Source organism: Haliotis asinina, chromosome 5, assembly GCF_037392515.1.
Source record: "Haliotis asinina isolate JCU_RB_2024 chromosome 5, JCU_Hal_asi_v2, whole genome shotgun sequence".
NCBI classification, from domain to species: Eukaryota; Metazoa; Mollusca; class Gastropoda; order Lepetellida; family Haliotidae; genus Haliotis; species Haliotis asinina.
In genome coordinates this window covers 32,495,830-32,511,610 of record NC_090284.1, presented here as the reverse complement: position 1 = coordinate 32,511,610, position 15,781 = coordinate 32,495,830, and the positions used below count along the sequence as shown (strand labels likewise).

At 36.9% G+C, this 15,781-nt stretch overlaps 1 protein-coding gene across 3 annotated transcripts in view; it reads left to right on the top strand.

Moving 5' to 3' along the window:
- LOC137283769 (protein N-terminal asparagine amidohydrolase-like) overlaps positions 1-15,781 on the top strand; it is a 636,304-nt gene that overhangs the window by 191,313 nt on the left and 429,210 nt on the right. For all 3 annotated transcript variants that reach the window (XM_067815452.1, XM_067815451.1, XM_067815453.1), the window contains one exon: positions 9,756-9,821. In XM_067815452.1, coding sequence (XP_067671553.1) covers positions 9,756-9,821 — 66 coding nt within the window. The remainder of the gene's footprint in view (positions 1-9,755; positions 9,822-15,781) is intronic.

Genomic DNA, 15,781 nt, shown 5'->3' with positions numbered 1-15,781 from the left:
AATAAATAAATGGTGTCTTGAAAACGGCTTCAAATTTTCTAAATCGAAAACTAACTGCATACATTTTTGTCGTAGATATAAACCCCATAAAGATCCTGAACTGTCTCTAGATGGGACGCCCATTAAAGTTGTGAAGGAAGCCAAGTTCTTGGGTCTAATCTTTGATTCACATTTAACTTTTTTACCACATATTAAATCACTTAAAACTAAATGCCTGAAAGCACTTGACTTGTTGAAAGTTGTTTCAAATTCAAAATGGGGAGGGGATCAAGCTACCCTTCTCCATCTCTATCGATCACTAGTTCGTTCTAAACTTGATTATGGCTCAATCGTTTACGGGGGAGCCTGCAAAAGCAATCTTAAACTTCTTGATCCTGTCCATCATCAAGGTCTGAGACTTTGTCTTGGATCTTTTAGAACTTCACCTATTGACAGTCTCTATGTTGAGGCTGATGAACCTTCTCTTGAGCAGCGCCGTATAAAGTTAGCTTTACAATACATTACTAAATTATACTCTAATCATTCTAACCCTGCATATAACTGTGTTTTCAATCCCCTTTATGAGGATTTATACAACAAAAAGTCTTCTCTTGTCCCGCCTCTGGGACATAGAATTACACCTTTTCTTTCTGCTGCTGGGATTGAGCTGGAAAACATAGCTCCCTCCCGTCTTCTTTCTTCTCCTCCCTGGCAGTTGGTCAGGCCTCAAGTAGACCTAACATTGACCACATTTAAAAAATCAGAGACTAATGAATTACAATATAAGCAAAAATATAATCAATTAAAACATAAATATAGCAATTATAAATCCTTATTTACAGATGGGTCCAAGGATGGTGGCGCTGTGGCTTGTGCCACTGTCATTGGATCCAGAACAATATCTTCTCGATTACCAGTTAGTAGTTCTATTTTTACAGCTGAAGCTAACGCCATATTAACAGCTCTCAAATATATTCAAAGACACCCTAAACGTAAACAATATATAATCTATTCAGACTCTCTTTCTTGTCTCCAGGCGATTAAAAATTTATCATGTAAACATCCACTTTTAATTGACATTATTGAATTGTATAATAATCTTGCTACTGGCCAATACGACATCGTCTTCTGTTGGTTACCCAGCCATGTAGGCATTTCAGGGAACACAATGGCCGATCTTGCTGCCAAGGCAGCACTCAACAAATCTGTGACACCGCTTCTTATTCCCTACAGTGATTACAAAGCCACCATTAGATCTTATATCCGTGATCTGATGCAAAAGAAGTGGGACACCCAAGTGGGTATAAATAAATTACATGAGATAAAACCTTACATTGGTTATACCCACTTGGGTTGTCAATCCAGATTTGAAGAGGTCATACTACGACGATGTCGTATTGGCCACACTAGATATACTCATGCATACCTGTTGAAAGGTGAGGATCCTCGATTTTGCATCCCTTGTGATGAGAGAGTCACGGTCAAGCATATTCTGCTTGACTGTGTTGAATTCTCCATCACAAGGGATAAATATTTTACAGTTAAAACAATGAAGGATCTTTTTACCAACGTTAATTCTCATTTTATTATAGGTTTTTTAAAAGAAATTGATTTTTTGGGTGAATTTTGAATAGTATGTTTCTGTAAATAGATGTATTTTAATGATTGGTAGTTTGAATTAGTAACTTGAATTGTTGGTGGCTGTACCCTCAAAGGGGGTTGAAGTATTGTAAAATTATTGTCCTCCTGAGAGGGTACGTAAGTCCACAAACATTCACAGTAAATTTAAGTCTGCCAGGTTTTTAATTGTAGTATTCATGTTGTTTTAATTTTGGCTAACCTTTCGTACAATCGCCAGCAGCTGAGGGGATGATGTAAATCCAACTAGGGTCCATGCAGGTAGCAAAGGTACTGTAAGTCCCCATGGTCCCTAGTGTGGTGATCTACCTTCAGTTGTTGGCGATCTATAGTCTGTTTTTATTATGTATTGTCTAAATAGTGCTATTAGTTTTAACTTTCCATACTAGTTTTACTTAAAACTGTGATATGCTAGTTGTTTTACTGTCCTCCGTTGACAGATTTTTCCATATGCATATATTTAATTTAAATGTTCTCGTCACGATATGGCTGAGATATTGCCGATGTGACGTTAAACATTAACTCACTCACTCACTCACTCAAGAACCTTCGAGCACTTACGTTAAATGCTCTAGAACAATGGTGGTCTCGTGTGTATGTTTTTCAAAGGAAGGTAACTCTAAAAAACTGCCCTAGAGGCGTCCCTCTTAAAAAATTCTGTAGGAAATGTGACCCATTATAACTAACACTAAAACCTTTAATATTGTGACCCAATTACAACTACCGCAATAATAATTCATAACAACTCAAATCACGGAAAATACACTCTCGTAACACACTCTCCCCCTTGAGGAAAAGAAAGTTTCGTAGAAACTCTCTGTTACAACCATGGCAATAATAACATAATAACATGACATGTAATAATATGAGTAATATGAGAAACTTCTTGCAGAATTACTATGACCAAATGCAGATACATACATACAGCATCATCAAGTCATCCTACATTTACACCCTGGAAAGTGCATCAGCACAAACATTGTCTTTGCCTTTAATGTGTTTGATCACAAGATTGAACCCTTGCAAGGTCAAACTCCACCTCATAAGTCTTTTATGCTTGTTCTTCATTTTGTGAAGAAAAGTGATTGTGATCAGTAAAAACTTCAAATGGCAAAGTAGTGGAACCAAGGTACACTTCAGAATGTAACAAAATACCTAACGAAATACCTAATGTCTCTTTCTCAATGGTAGAATAATTTCTTTGGTGCTTTTAGGATACAAGTCTAACATGCCTTGCAATGTCAAAAGAAGAAGAATCTGAGGGCTGAGAAGAGTTTTCAAGCTTTTTCAGTGCAATTTCTTTGTCAACTTGCAATTTCTTCAATTCTAATTCCTTTCTGTCTCTATCCATTTCTCTTTTTATTTCTATCCTTTTTAGTACTTCCTGTTTACTATTTTCTTCTTTTTGAATTTGTAACTGAATTTCAAGTTTTTTTTATTTCTAATTGATCTGAACATTCCTCTTGCATCATTTCCAAAACATCATCTTCAAAAACTCCCTCATCAATATAGTGATTCAACACAATTTTCAAAATCTGAAATTGCCTCATTGCAGGTTTGGCATCAAGTTTCTTATCAATCAGAACCTAAAGTGGTGCCTTTTGCTATGTACAGGTTTTTGTGATTTATTATTTTCTCTGTTTCCATGGAAACATTTTTCACTTAGTGTCAAAAGTGAGGGATGGGCTTCAGTTATATATGCGAGGTATTGTTATTTACAAAGTGTTGGCATTTCTATTGTCCCCCGTTACCATGGAAACATTTGGACTTAGTCTCTAAAGGGAAGGACTGGCTTCATTTCCAGAGCAAAACCATCTTTCAACAGATCTTGGCAGACATATGAGACAGATCTTGAAGTGGTACCTTTTGCTGTTTACAGATATATGGCATTTATATTTTTCATGATTTCCATTTAAATGATTCAAACTTAGTCTAAAAAAGTATCAAGTAATCTTCAGATGATTTGTCCTTTTACATATGTGGGGGACAGGGGGATAAGTCATCTTCTGATGACTCTTGTTTTTCAAATATGACAGAGATTTAACTAGTTTTGTGTCAATAGATGCTGATAATTGATACATTTTTTAAGCGACTGGATTCCAATAATAACATTCAGGTAACTCATATTACTGGTACACAAACAATTGCATACAATGCACACACTGGTGTATCATTCGTTGATGACAATATCATATTGGCAAGTTTCTTTTCAAATATAATGACAGAGATTTAATAAGTTTTGCTAATAATTGGTACATTTTGGTTTAAGGGGACTTGTTCCGAATGGTGTTCCTGTGACCGCTGGACACAAACACAAACCTAACCTAATACTACAACCATGTTTAAGATCACTGAATAACATCAGAGACCATATAATAGATATGGTCTCTGATAACATATATCTTGTCAAACTTGAACTACTAGTTCACATATAGTTCCCCATAACCATCCAGTGCAAACATAAGAAAGCACCATAATGAGGAAATATCAAAACAAAAACTAAAAATATCATAATGCATGAAGAAAAAAGTGAAACACTAATTTACAAAATACGAAACTAAAACACAGAAATAGATCTACACAAAACAATTACCAACACGTTGTTCCTCCCTGATCACTTCTGGTAAATTTCCAATTCAGAACCTATAGAATGTTCCGCAAGCAACTCTGACGCTTTTCAGCAGTGCTTTTTCATCAAATTCAACTGAAACTTGATTCTGTGGTACATGCATGGTACACGTGTGTGCATCACTGGACTCAAACGCATTGCACACTTGTGTGACATGGGACTCACGAATGCACACCCGATGCACACTCATGTCACAGGCGTTCAAGGGGAATGAACTTTTAGGCAGAAGTGTATGGCATTTTTCATCATTTATATGGAAACGATTCAAACTTAAAAAACTCCAGTAACTGTCACATGATGTGTCATTTTAAATATATAGGGGTCAGGGGGATATGTCATCTGACGACTCTTGTTGTGTAGACTTCTCAAAATCTGCCAATCGCCCATATCAAACAGGAAAGATGATTGAGTTGCTGCTCCCAGAGACCAGTTGGGGATAGATCTTGTCCATGCAAACATGCACTCCAGAAACATGTCCGAGTAGGGTTGGAGTTTCTTGGCATTCCTCTGTTATATACAACATGCATTGCTTCACAAAAATTTTTTTCTACTCCATATAGTGGGGGTCCCCAGGTTTGTCTGTGGACACTGGTTTGGGCGTTTCTATCTTTGTAAGTTATGTTTCCATGGAAACTGAAAAAAGAAAAATTCATATCTGGATGTTAACCCCATAAGTCACATCTAGAGATCATGCTTGACATGTGTGCCAAGTTTGGTTAAGCTATCACAAATAATTTATGAGGTATGCTTTTGATGTACAGATGGACAGAACTTATTTCTACATATCCCCACTCAGGGGCTGAAGATAATCATTTTGCTGTTTTAATTTTGACTGTGTTTATAGTGGTGAGCTTATTCCGACCATATCTCTAAAACTAATATGTTTTGATTCATGAAACTGTGTGCTTATAAAGACCAGATTGTCAAAAAGGTTGTGCCTTTTGCTATATATTAGTTTTTTAGCTTGATTGATATTGGTTTGTGCCTAATACAATGGTATTCTTTTGAAAATGAAGAAAAACAAGAAACAAATTTAAGTTGAATTTATGTAACAGCCAGATGAATTGTCCTTTTGGATTTGTGGGGTCCAGGGGAATCTGTCTTTTTAATGTAACTAATGATAACTGTAACTAATATTCTATAAAAACATAGCTAAAAGAGAGCTACATTTTGCCAAAATGGTGTTAATATGCCCTTTTCCTGTATAGATTTCCCACAGACTTCATATGTTTTAAAATCTTATAAGCTTGGATTTTGTTTCTGAACTGAATACAGTGGAAGCTGTCTTACTCGGAGTCTAAATAACTCGTTTTTTTATATAATTTGGTCCGAATTGTTGGTCCCAGCTGAAGTTAACTAAGTTATCGTTATGTATAGGCTAACTAATTCGGAATTCATGTAACTCGGATTTCAGACTGAAATCTCCGCCCTTCAAGGTAATTTACTATGAAAACATCGCTAATTAAGTCAGACGGAAGTGCTTTGTAGTTAGCCAATTACCGACTTCAAACGGATTATCAGGTGTGATGATAACCAATTAACAAAAGGAATTAACAAAGCAGTTCATCAAGCTGACAGGACTCACTCAGCGATTTTGTTATGAAAAGATGATACTCTATTGTACTGAATCGGCGGTTTGCAAACCGACCTGAGGGACTATTTCCACAATGAAAGTATGGCCATGCAGTCAGCCATTGAATAAATAAAGTAATCTATACAGTACATGTTTGTTTGTTCATTTGTTCATGTATTCATTTAGTTGTGTCTTTCATCATAAAAGTACTGTGCATGCGTATCTCCTTGTCAAGGGAGATAACTCTTTACTCTCACCAGTCCAATTTGGACTCCTCATAATTCCAGCACAAACGTCGGCCCCAGTTGAGTCCGAATTAGACAGCTTCCACAGTAATGGGTTTCAGTTCATGTAATGTACATATTCAGTCCATCCGGTGTCATTTATAATGCCACCCTGCCACCCAGATTTGCTACCCTTATGATACCATGCATTCTCTTCCCACAGAGGTTACATGTCATATCTTCCTATGAACCTCTGTTCTAATACGACCATATTTCTCGGTTCTCATAAAATCCCCTAGCGGCGAAAAATGGCACCAGATTTATCTCCCTTTTTTCTGTCCAATCAGAACACGTGTTACATCGACTTAGATTCAACCTGACAAATGCAAGCAATGTGGAGAAACAAAAATGACATGACTGGGTTCTGTCTAGAAGAAACATTTGAGCATCATGCTCGGGAAGAGGTTCTAGTTTTCACAATGCTTCTGGAAATTACTGAGATCTTTTGAACGAACTTTTTTTAAACAAGGTTGCTGATTGCACTACTAAATCTGATTGCCTTGAACACTCGCACCATGAAAGGGTCGTATTAGAACAGAGGTTATGTAGGAAGATTTGACAAGTAACCACTGTGGGAAGAGAATGGATACCATGGTTATAATGTTAAACTGGACACAGTACCATTTGTCAACGGTTTTTGGAACAAAAGTAATTTTCCCCTACTTATAATACTAGTTAAACTACATGTAGTATTCATTCCCTAATTTGGGGGCGGTGGGGTAGCCTAGTGGTTAAAGTGTTTGCCCGTCACGCCGAAGACCCGCGTTCGATTCCCCACATAGGTACAATGTGTGAAGCCCATTTTCTGGTGTCCCTCGCAGTGATATTGCTGGAATATTGCTAAAAGCGGCGTAAAACTAAACTCACTCACTCACTCACTCCCTAATTTGACATGACTCAGGTTAATTGACCGAACTCATTAAAGCTTTAAGTACTCAAATTCACCTCCACTTTACCTTGAAAGGATCATGGCTACTAACTGTCAGTGTATTTTGAATATAAGTGCAAGTGTACATGTGCTACGTAACTGAGAAATAAAGAATGATCAACAAAGTTCCTTTATTTATTAAAAAAAAATCAGATATTTATGTTTGATTCAATGGAACTTGGGTACCATATACTCAAAAGGCAAAGGTTTTGTGACACACAAGCATCAAACAGAATCAGTCTTAAACTTTTACATTCAGGCATTAAATAACAAATGTTTCAAGGTATGGTAACAATCAACAGTCCTTTAGAACAGTCCATCTGTCATATGTAAATGAGCCACAACACGGGTCTCAGAAACAGGTTCACATGGTGTGTCCACTTCATCAGGGACTATCAGAACAAAGCATTGGTGAAAGTCCCGAGGAAGAGTTATTCCATATCTGAGGAGGTCATGAAGTCTTGCTGTATCCCAGACAGCATATTTATGGGGAACAAATCAAGGGATCTTGTAGGCCTTAGTAACTCATTAGCATTGCTCTGATTAATCACAGGCAAACTGTAGCGCATATCTGGTTGCGCAGCATAGAGAAATTGACCAGTCTTCATATATGCAAGCGAAGCAAGCAAATGTTGGCAACGCACTTCCCTCGCTTCGGTTAAAAAAGTATTTTTTGTGTCAAAATAAAATATCGCCACCATCAAAGGTACACTCCCATTTCCTCACTAGGTTGTGCTCCCCGATTTCCAACCCCATATTTAATAATTACTAACATGAAATATGTTTTATTCAACATTTTAAGCGCCACTCGTGGTACATCAGACTGTTCTTCGCCTCCATTACCCACGCATAGTGACCTGGGTGACTTGTCATTGTATCCCATTTGCATAGATCGATGCTTATGCTATTGATCAGTGGAATGTCTTGTTCAGACTTGGTTATTTACAGACCACCACCATATAGCTGGGATATTGGTGAGCATTGTATATTAGGCCTGAAACAAGGATGCCACATTATTTGTAGAACAGCATTTTTTTGCCTACAATTCTGTATACCATAATGGAGTAAAAAAAAAGGGGTATTTACGGTTTTTGTACTGCCATTTTAAAAACCTTTTTATACCTTATCTAAAATGTCTAGAAATCGAATCATGTTGTCGAAATCTATGCATTCCTAGATGGCTGCCACATTCATGGAAGTAAGTTCGGAATTGCCCTGAATGTTGTCTACATATATGAACAAGTGAGCAACACATCAGTACCTGGGTTCCTTTTTTCAGTTCCTTCAAATAAAACTATTTGTCCAATCATTCTGTGTCTTCTGTAACTGCATACATTATGTAAACATATCATTTGCTTTAAAGACGATTTGTTACATATCCTAGGTATAAAATTCTTACTTGGTTTATCCAAATACAACAGGTAGAATATATCAGACATTAGATTAAATGCAAAAACATGATCTGATACATAGTTTCCTAATTTCCTTGCAACCATACACATACATCTGATCCCAGTCCACCGGTTTGATCAGGACCACCTCAGTGGTGGAAGGAAAGATGTTGCACATATCCTATTCTATCCAAATTTGCAGTCACAATGTTATCTGTACCTGCTACCTCAGTGGAACAGTGAGAGAGTTCTCATGAGACCTGGAGATGTTGTTAGCTGTGAAAGGGCAAGTTTGTCCAGTGAAACCGTGAGCAGGTTTGTGCTCTTAAAAAAACAACATGAACATTCCTGGTGATTTGCAAAACCTGCATAATTCTGGACATGTTTGTGTGGATCACTTGCCATTTGCTATCCAGTTCTTATGTGTTGTGTTAATATATTTTATTTATTTAATATAATTTATATAATGACAGTTTAGTTCATTCAGAATAACAAAGATTATGGTCAACTTTGTCCATGTTATGAAACAATGTAAGGTTTAGTTTGGCTGTTGTCAGTTTCTGCATTATGATCATATGTTATATACCGAACCAAAATGGACTCAACCAAAGGCCTTGTACCGCAATATGTCCATACCATGGTGAGAGTGTACCGTTTCACACCTAAATAATACACTGCTATACAAATTGTGTATTGTGCAGTCTGCTACACTGGAGACCCTGACATTGATGTACTGGCATCAGAATTGGCTGTTGGCCTGGCTTCTTGCATGGATTTCTCAGACATCATCAAACTGTTCTTTCCTTACCAACAGCTGTTTCATCATACACATCTGTTTTGGTACAGGCTGTAAGGGATGCTTGCTTGAATCTGTTAAGAGTATGATCGTGTTACTGATATCATGTGCATGGGATGCGATAACAGGCATCAAGCAAATCATGTGTTTATGTTGGGTTGTAACCTTATATTATTTTTTTTGCTGAATAATGATGAACAGTGTCAGGTACTGTCCTGAAGGATACCTTTAGGTCACCATGTGACATTTTCACTGAGGGATTGCCAAAAATAAACATTTGGTTGTAGGGCTTTTAACAGTGAACATTGCCTTCCATTTTTCTTAGATATGTCATTCTTTTTGTAAATTTCATGCTATTCAAACAACAACCATATTTACACTATATCTCTGGTTCATAGACAAAGATTACGTACAAGATTACCAATGAAAAACATTCTGTCTTTGAGTATTAGCTCATTTTGAATGTAATACTATAACAAATACTTTTCAATCCTGAGTTTAAAGATCTAGTGGCTTTCATTGCTTTGGTCTTTGCAGATGTGATATCAGTTCTTGGCAGTGAAGATGCCACTACTTGTCACATTGTTGTGCTTCAACATTCAGGTGAGTACATAGCTGTATACATGAGAAACAGAAAAAAAAATTGTAGATAGAGATTGTAAATACTTACATGTATGGAAATGAAATGTGATGTAATTTGTTAAGCATTTGTTTAAAATGAGGATCATGATTTGACTTTCTTCCACACCAAACACAAAATACGGTATGTTTCTTCTCAGCCAATGGGATTAGACAAAAAACTCAATGTTTCAAGATGCTTTCTTGCCATTATTTGTCATTATTTGACATCAGAGTTTATGTTCAGAGTGTCATGCATACTCGTCCCAGGTTTTTCGTCATTAACATTGTCAGTAATCACTACCTATCAGTACTCATGTTTCTTAGCTTTCATTAGAACCTTACGCATGTCATATTACAGACTGGAGCTTGATTCTCTCAGTTGTTTACAAGACATACTTGATATTATATGTTGCAACTGTTATACGTTGTGACATGCACTTTCCACTTAATAGCATAATAATGATGTTTAGGTGTGGGCAAAGCTCTGTAAGTGAGTGGGTTAAGATTTATTGTCATATCAGCAATATTCCAGCCTTATCGTGATGAGAGTGCTTAATTACAAAACTATATATCAATTAATGGCAGGTTATAAAAATCAGTCAAAGAGGGACAGTAAAACCAGCTGGAATATCACAGAGATGTAAAACAAGTAATTAGATCTAAAACAGTTCAACAATAGAGGACAATACAATATAAAAGTGGGTTATAGATTGCCAACAACTGAAGGTAGATCACCATACTAGGGACCATGGGGACTTACATTACTTTTACTACCTACATGGACTCTAGCTGGATTTACACCATCCCTTCAGCCACAGGCAAATTGTAGCGCAAATGGGGTTGCACAGCATTGAGAATATGACAAGTCTTCTTATATGCAAGCGAAGTGAGCAAAGGTTGGCAACATACTTTCCTCGCTTCGGATCGAAAAGTAGTTTTCAAGTCAAAATGAAATATGGCCACCATCAAAAGTACAGTCCCATTTCCTCACTTGGCTGTGCTTTCACATTTCTTACCCCACGTTTAGTAAATACTTTCATGAAATACATTTTATTCAACATTTTAAGCGCCACTTGTGGTATTCAGATAATTCTTCACCTCCATTATCCCTGCCAGCTTCCAGTTGAACAGAGTGACGGAACAAGAATAAGCAGAAATTAAAAAGAAATACCATATTGCCTAATTTTATCATGAACCTGTTGGAGTTTATATGTCTTGTCTGTCGTCGCTATTGTTAAAATTTTCGTAACATTTATTCTACATAAAAACACATCTGGCTTAATAGGGAAATGATGCAGGGGAGGTAACTGTAAGTATTGCATATGGAATAATACCCTCCTGCTCCTTCACTCTGTTGACCCGGAAGCTGGAAAGGGGAATGGAGGCGAAGAATGGTCTGACATGCATTAAAATGTTGAATAAAAAATATTGCACACGAGTGATTGTTCAACATGGGGTTAGAAATGTGAGAGCACAAGCCGGTGCAAATGCGTGTGTACTTTTGATGGTGGCAGTGTTTTATTTTGACATGAAAAATATTTTTCGAACCGAAGTGAGGGAAGTTCTTTGCCAACCTGTGCTCACTTTGCTCGCATGTAAGAAGGACTGGACATTTTCTCTGTGCTGCGCAGCCCATTTGTGCTACAGTTTGCCTTAGCTTCAGCCATTGGCTTTTATGCGGAGAATTAGCCATACATTAAAATGACAAAAATACTATGATGGAAAACCTGGAAAACTTAAATTTACATCAAATGTTTCGGGACTTACGTACCCTCTCAGGAGGACAATAATTTTACAGTACTTTAACCCCTGTTGAGGGTACAACCACTAACAAATTGAGTTACCAATTTAAACTTCTAATTATAAAATATTTATCTATTTACAAATCAGTTAACAGGTCTAATTCTTTTAAAAATCCTATAGTTCAATAAGAACTAGTATTGTTAAAAAGATCCTTCAATGTTTTTGATTTGAAATATTTGTCCCTTGTGATGGAATACCTCTGCAATGGCTAACCTGTGGAGAAGGAATAGGACTCTGGTAGATCACTATAACCCAAACATTTGTGATTTGAATTTGAACTTAACATCACCAGTGAACATGAAAAAAGGCAAGTTCATTCACATACAACCTTTACCTCATTAAGGTTGAGAGCCGCGTATGTGCGGCAATTGAATTAGCTTCTCAGCGAGAGGTAGTAAAAAGCAACTCTTATTCAGCGAGAGCCGTGTATTGGTGGTAATAAAAAGCACCTCTCATTCAGCAAGACACTCGCATATGCGGTTTACATTTTATATTCGTACTGTACCTATTATTTCAATCAATTTAGCAGTAATGATCAAAGATAAGCTTTTCCTATGAGAGAGGTTACTTTCTGTGTTAATCAGAAGAACTATTCATGTGTTTTGATAACAATTGCTTGCAATGTTGGGGGCTTATACAGGCAAATGAACACATGTCTGCGAGAAAGGGGATCATGAGATTTTGTTACAGGAGGTAAGTGTTTGTTACTCATCATTGGGAGTGAATACTAAGATACTATGTTTGCACTTTGATTGAATTAATGGTGACAAGGTTACAAAACCTTCCTCTAAATTAAATCATTCATTCATTCGTTGTAATAGTTCATATAACGAATCATAGCCATATATAGCAATACTGTATTACACCCATGTTTGTGTAGATTTGAAATAAACCAAGTTACTAATTTAGACTTAACTCATTTGCGACTATTGATTTTTAAAGTTGACAATAATACATAATCGAATATGAAGTGATAACTCTTGCATCTACTCATAATATACATATAGAGTACACATAAACCATACAAAGGTAACTTGGACATTTTGTTCAAGCTGTTTCATGTTGATTTGAAATGTGACTTTTCAAAGCAGTTTACATAAGCATTGTGTAAGAAACATTTGTATTTGATCTCTGTAATTATCTTATCCAGTGTAGTGATCATGTGTATCAGATCCATCGTCAATAAAAGGAGGAGAGTATATCAGTTATGGAATTGATGCGTATAATCATTCAATCAGACAACACTAAATGAGATATATGAACACCTCTTTCAACCTCAAAATAACAGCCTCTGGCCGAATGCATGACCAGGTAAAGTTTAGTCTTGTGACAACTGTAAAACAAACTAATGTGCTGTTACATTATTGGACAGCCTGTTTTGTGGAGTCACGTTCATTCTTCTGAACCTCGTTTGCTTTCAAAACAAATATAAGTATGCCCATCTTCATAAATATTTGGGGAGATTCAACTACAAGTGTATACATCACAATAAATCAGTATTGTGTAACTATTTTGAATTCTATAATACATGTACTTGAATTATGATATTTATTCGTAACAATGTGCAGATTATATTGAAATGTTCACCAAGCTATTATGTTTGATGTACAAGTAGTGTGCACAAAATGTATATGCAAATAAATACTCTACTCAGTGGTTGGATAAAAAATAATCGCTTTAAAGAAAACCAAACTAGTCATAGTGCGTGTTAGTCCTACATGTACATTTCAGGCATCCCTACAATTATGTATGTTCACAATACATAAACTTTTTCATGATAGCTAGAGTTGATAAAACCGAAATCTAGCATATCTAGATCAACGATCTAACCAACAGTCAGTCTGTATCCAAGCTGTCTAGTGACCGAACATGCCCTTCAGAAATTTAGCCCACGCCCCATCACCTGTCATTTCCTATGTGACAGGTATCTCATGATATGATTGGTCACAGATAACAAATCAGCCACCATATTGAACAGTTGAGATACAAAACGTCCTATTCGGGAACTTTGATGATGCCCATCCCATGACTCTATGTCTTATGTATGTGCAAGCTATAGCATTATACAATATGTATATATGTATGTTCGTGTGATAACGCATATTTTCTGCATTAAATCTAGATGAACCATGTACGTCACACACTAGCTTATTAGTACTTACCTTAAAATATTCAGTATACACTAGCACCGTATCAGCGAAAACGCTTCTTTCAAAGAAGATTTGGCATGTGCGTAAATTCTTCTTTACTGCAATTGACATAGGTGTTTTGAACAATTTAACCTCACACAATGATATGAGAGGGACAATCTGTTTAAGTATCTCTTACATACAAAGAATACAAGCATGTATTAAGAAAATACACATGCACACGCCACCAAATGTCTACAAGAGAAAGTGCAATAAAATTACATAAAACGTTAACGTTACATATATGACATGTATTTACTCTTGCCTTCTTTCAACGTATACCTTTACACAGCAATTAGAAAATTAAACAATCAAGACTTGCTCGCATGACGAGACAGTTTCCTGTAATCTCCAAAACCTGCCAGGGATATGAGGCGTGAAGAGCCGTAATTAGCCTCGCCACAGCCAGCCAGGCAATGAGCACGGGCTCCAGGGCTCCAGGTGTTCAGCAGTGAAGTGGCTCTCGGGCTTTATGAGTTAAACCACAGACTCATGGTACACACAATACTATGGCATCAGGGGATTCTCATGCTAATACTCTTACTACGTGCTTATACTGCAAACTTTGACTGAGCATCAGTCCTTCATAACTCCAGCCTGGTGTTGTACTGTACCTACTATACCTAGCATGGGTTTGAACATACTCTAGACTGAACATCTGTCACAGTAACCCCAGCATGGGGTTAGCAACACATTACTCAAGCACGGGGTGCAAACTAGTAAATATAGTATGGTTGAGCATCAACCTGGATCTTATAACTGAGACGGAGCAATCAGTCCTTGGTAACTTCAGCCTGATGTTGCACATATCACTGTCCATACCTGTTGCCATTTAGGCCTGGAAAACCTAATGTTATCCAAATATTATTATTATTTGTAAAGATGTTTTGACAGCACTCCTGAACTAACTACTGGGTAGATTTAAATTAAACCATAATATTTCCAAAACTAGACAAGAAAAATTTACCAAATCTCCACACAGTGTACATAATATCATCCCACATTGATTCAAAGCATAGCAAAAGTTGGCTGCCATGATAGAGTTTCTGCCATTTTGAAAAAAATGTATTTCATAATTGAATGAGAAACAGTTTTACTCCACATAAATGTTATGTAATAATAAATATTTACATCACAATTATGACACAAACACAGATATTACAGCAGCATTCCATCAGTGGTAAAATTTGGGTATCAACATTTCACAGAAACTAATATTTACTTTCATAGTAATTCTATCCCAAAGACACTGTAATGGATGCTCTCGTTGCTATCCAAAGAGACATTTTAAGTAAAGGTAGCCACAGGGACTGGGAGGAATGTTCAGGTGTTCCTGGCAGAGTCACCCTGATAAGATTCACCATCAGCTCAGGACCTTTGTACTAAACACGGCCCAGGCAGTAAATGGGACTTCTCCGAGGAAATGATGCCTAGTCAAACCCACAAAGAACTTTCCATAGAATATGACTCCACAACACTGCAGCCTTCTGCAATACCCAGAGTGTCAGAAGGGCTGTCCTCTTGATGGAGAACCTGGGTACTCTCCTGATCTGCACCAAAAGTTCAGGAGGGACCAAACCATGGTTAATCAGAGAACAATTGCGAGCCTGACGACAGTATACTTGGGATGCTAGTGTAGCCAGGAGTGATATGTAATGTTCAGCCACTGGACTGCAAGTCATGACAGAAGCAGTTCTAGATGAGTGATATTTTTTTGGAATTTGGGGAGGAAGCCTGAAGAGAGAGAACCTCCCTCCTGTAAGAGTTCATGCAGAATAAGTATGTACAAATTAAACCAAATATATTGCAAATTACATGTCTGTAGAACATGGTTGGAGGACATGTGCTCAGTCAGAATTACAAACCATGCAGTAGCTGGTAAATATTTTAGATAAATGACTGAAATAATATTGTCATTATATATGTGTTACAATTGTGAAACGGTGAGAT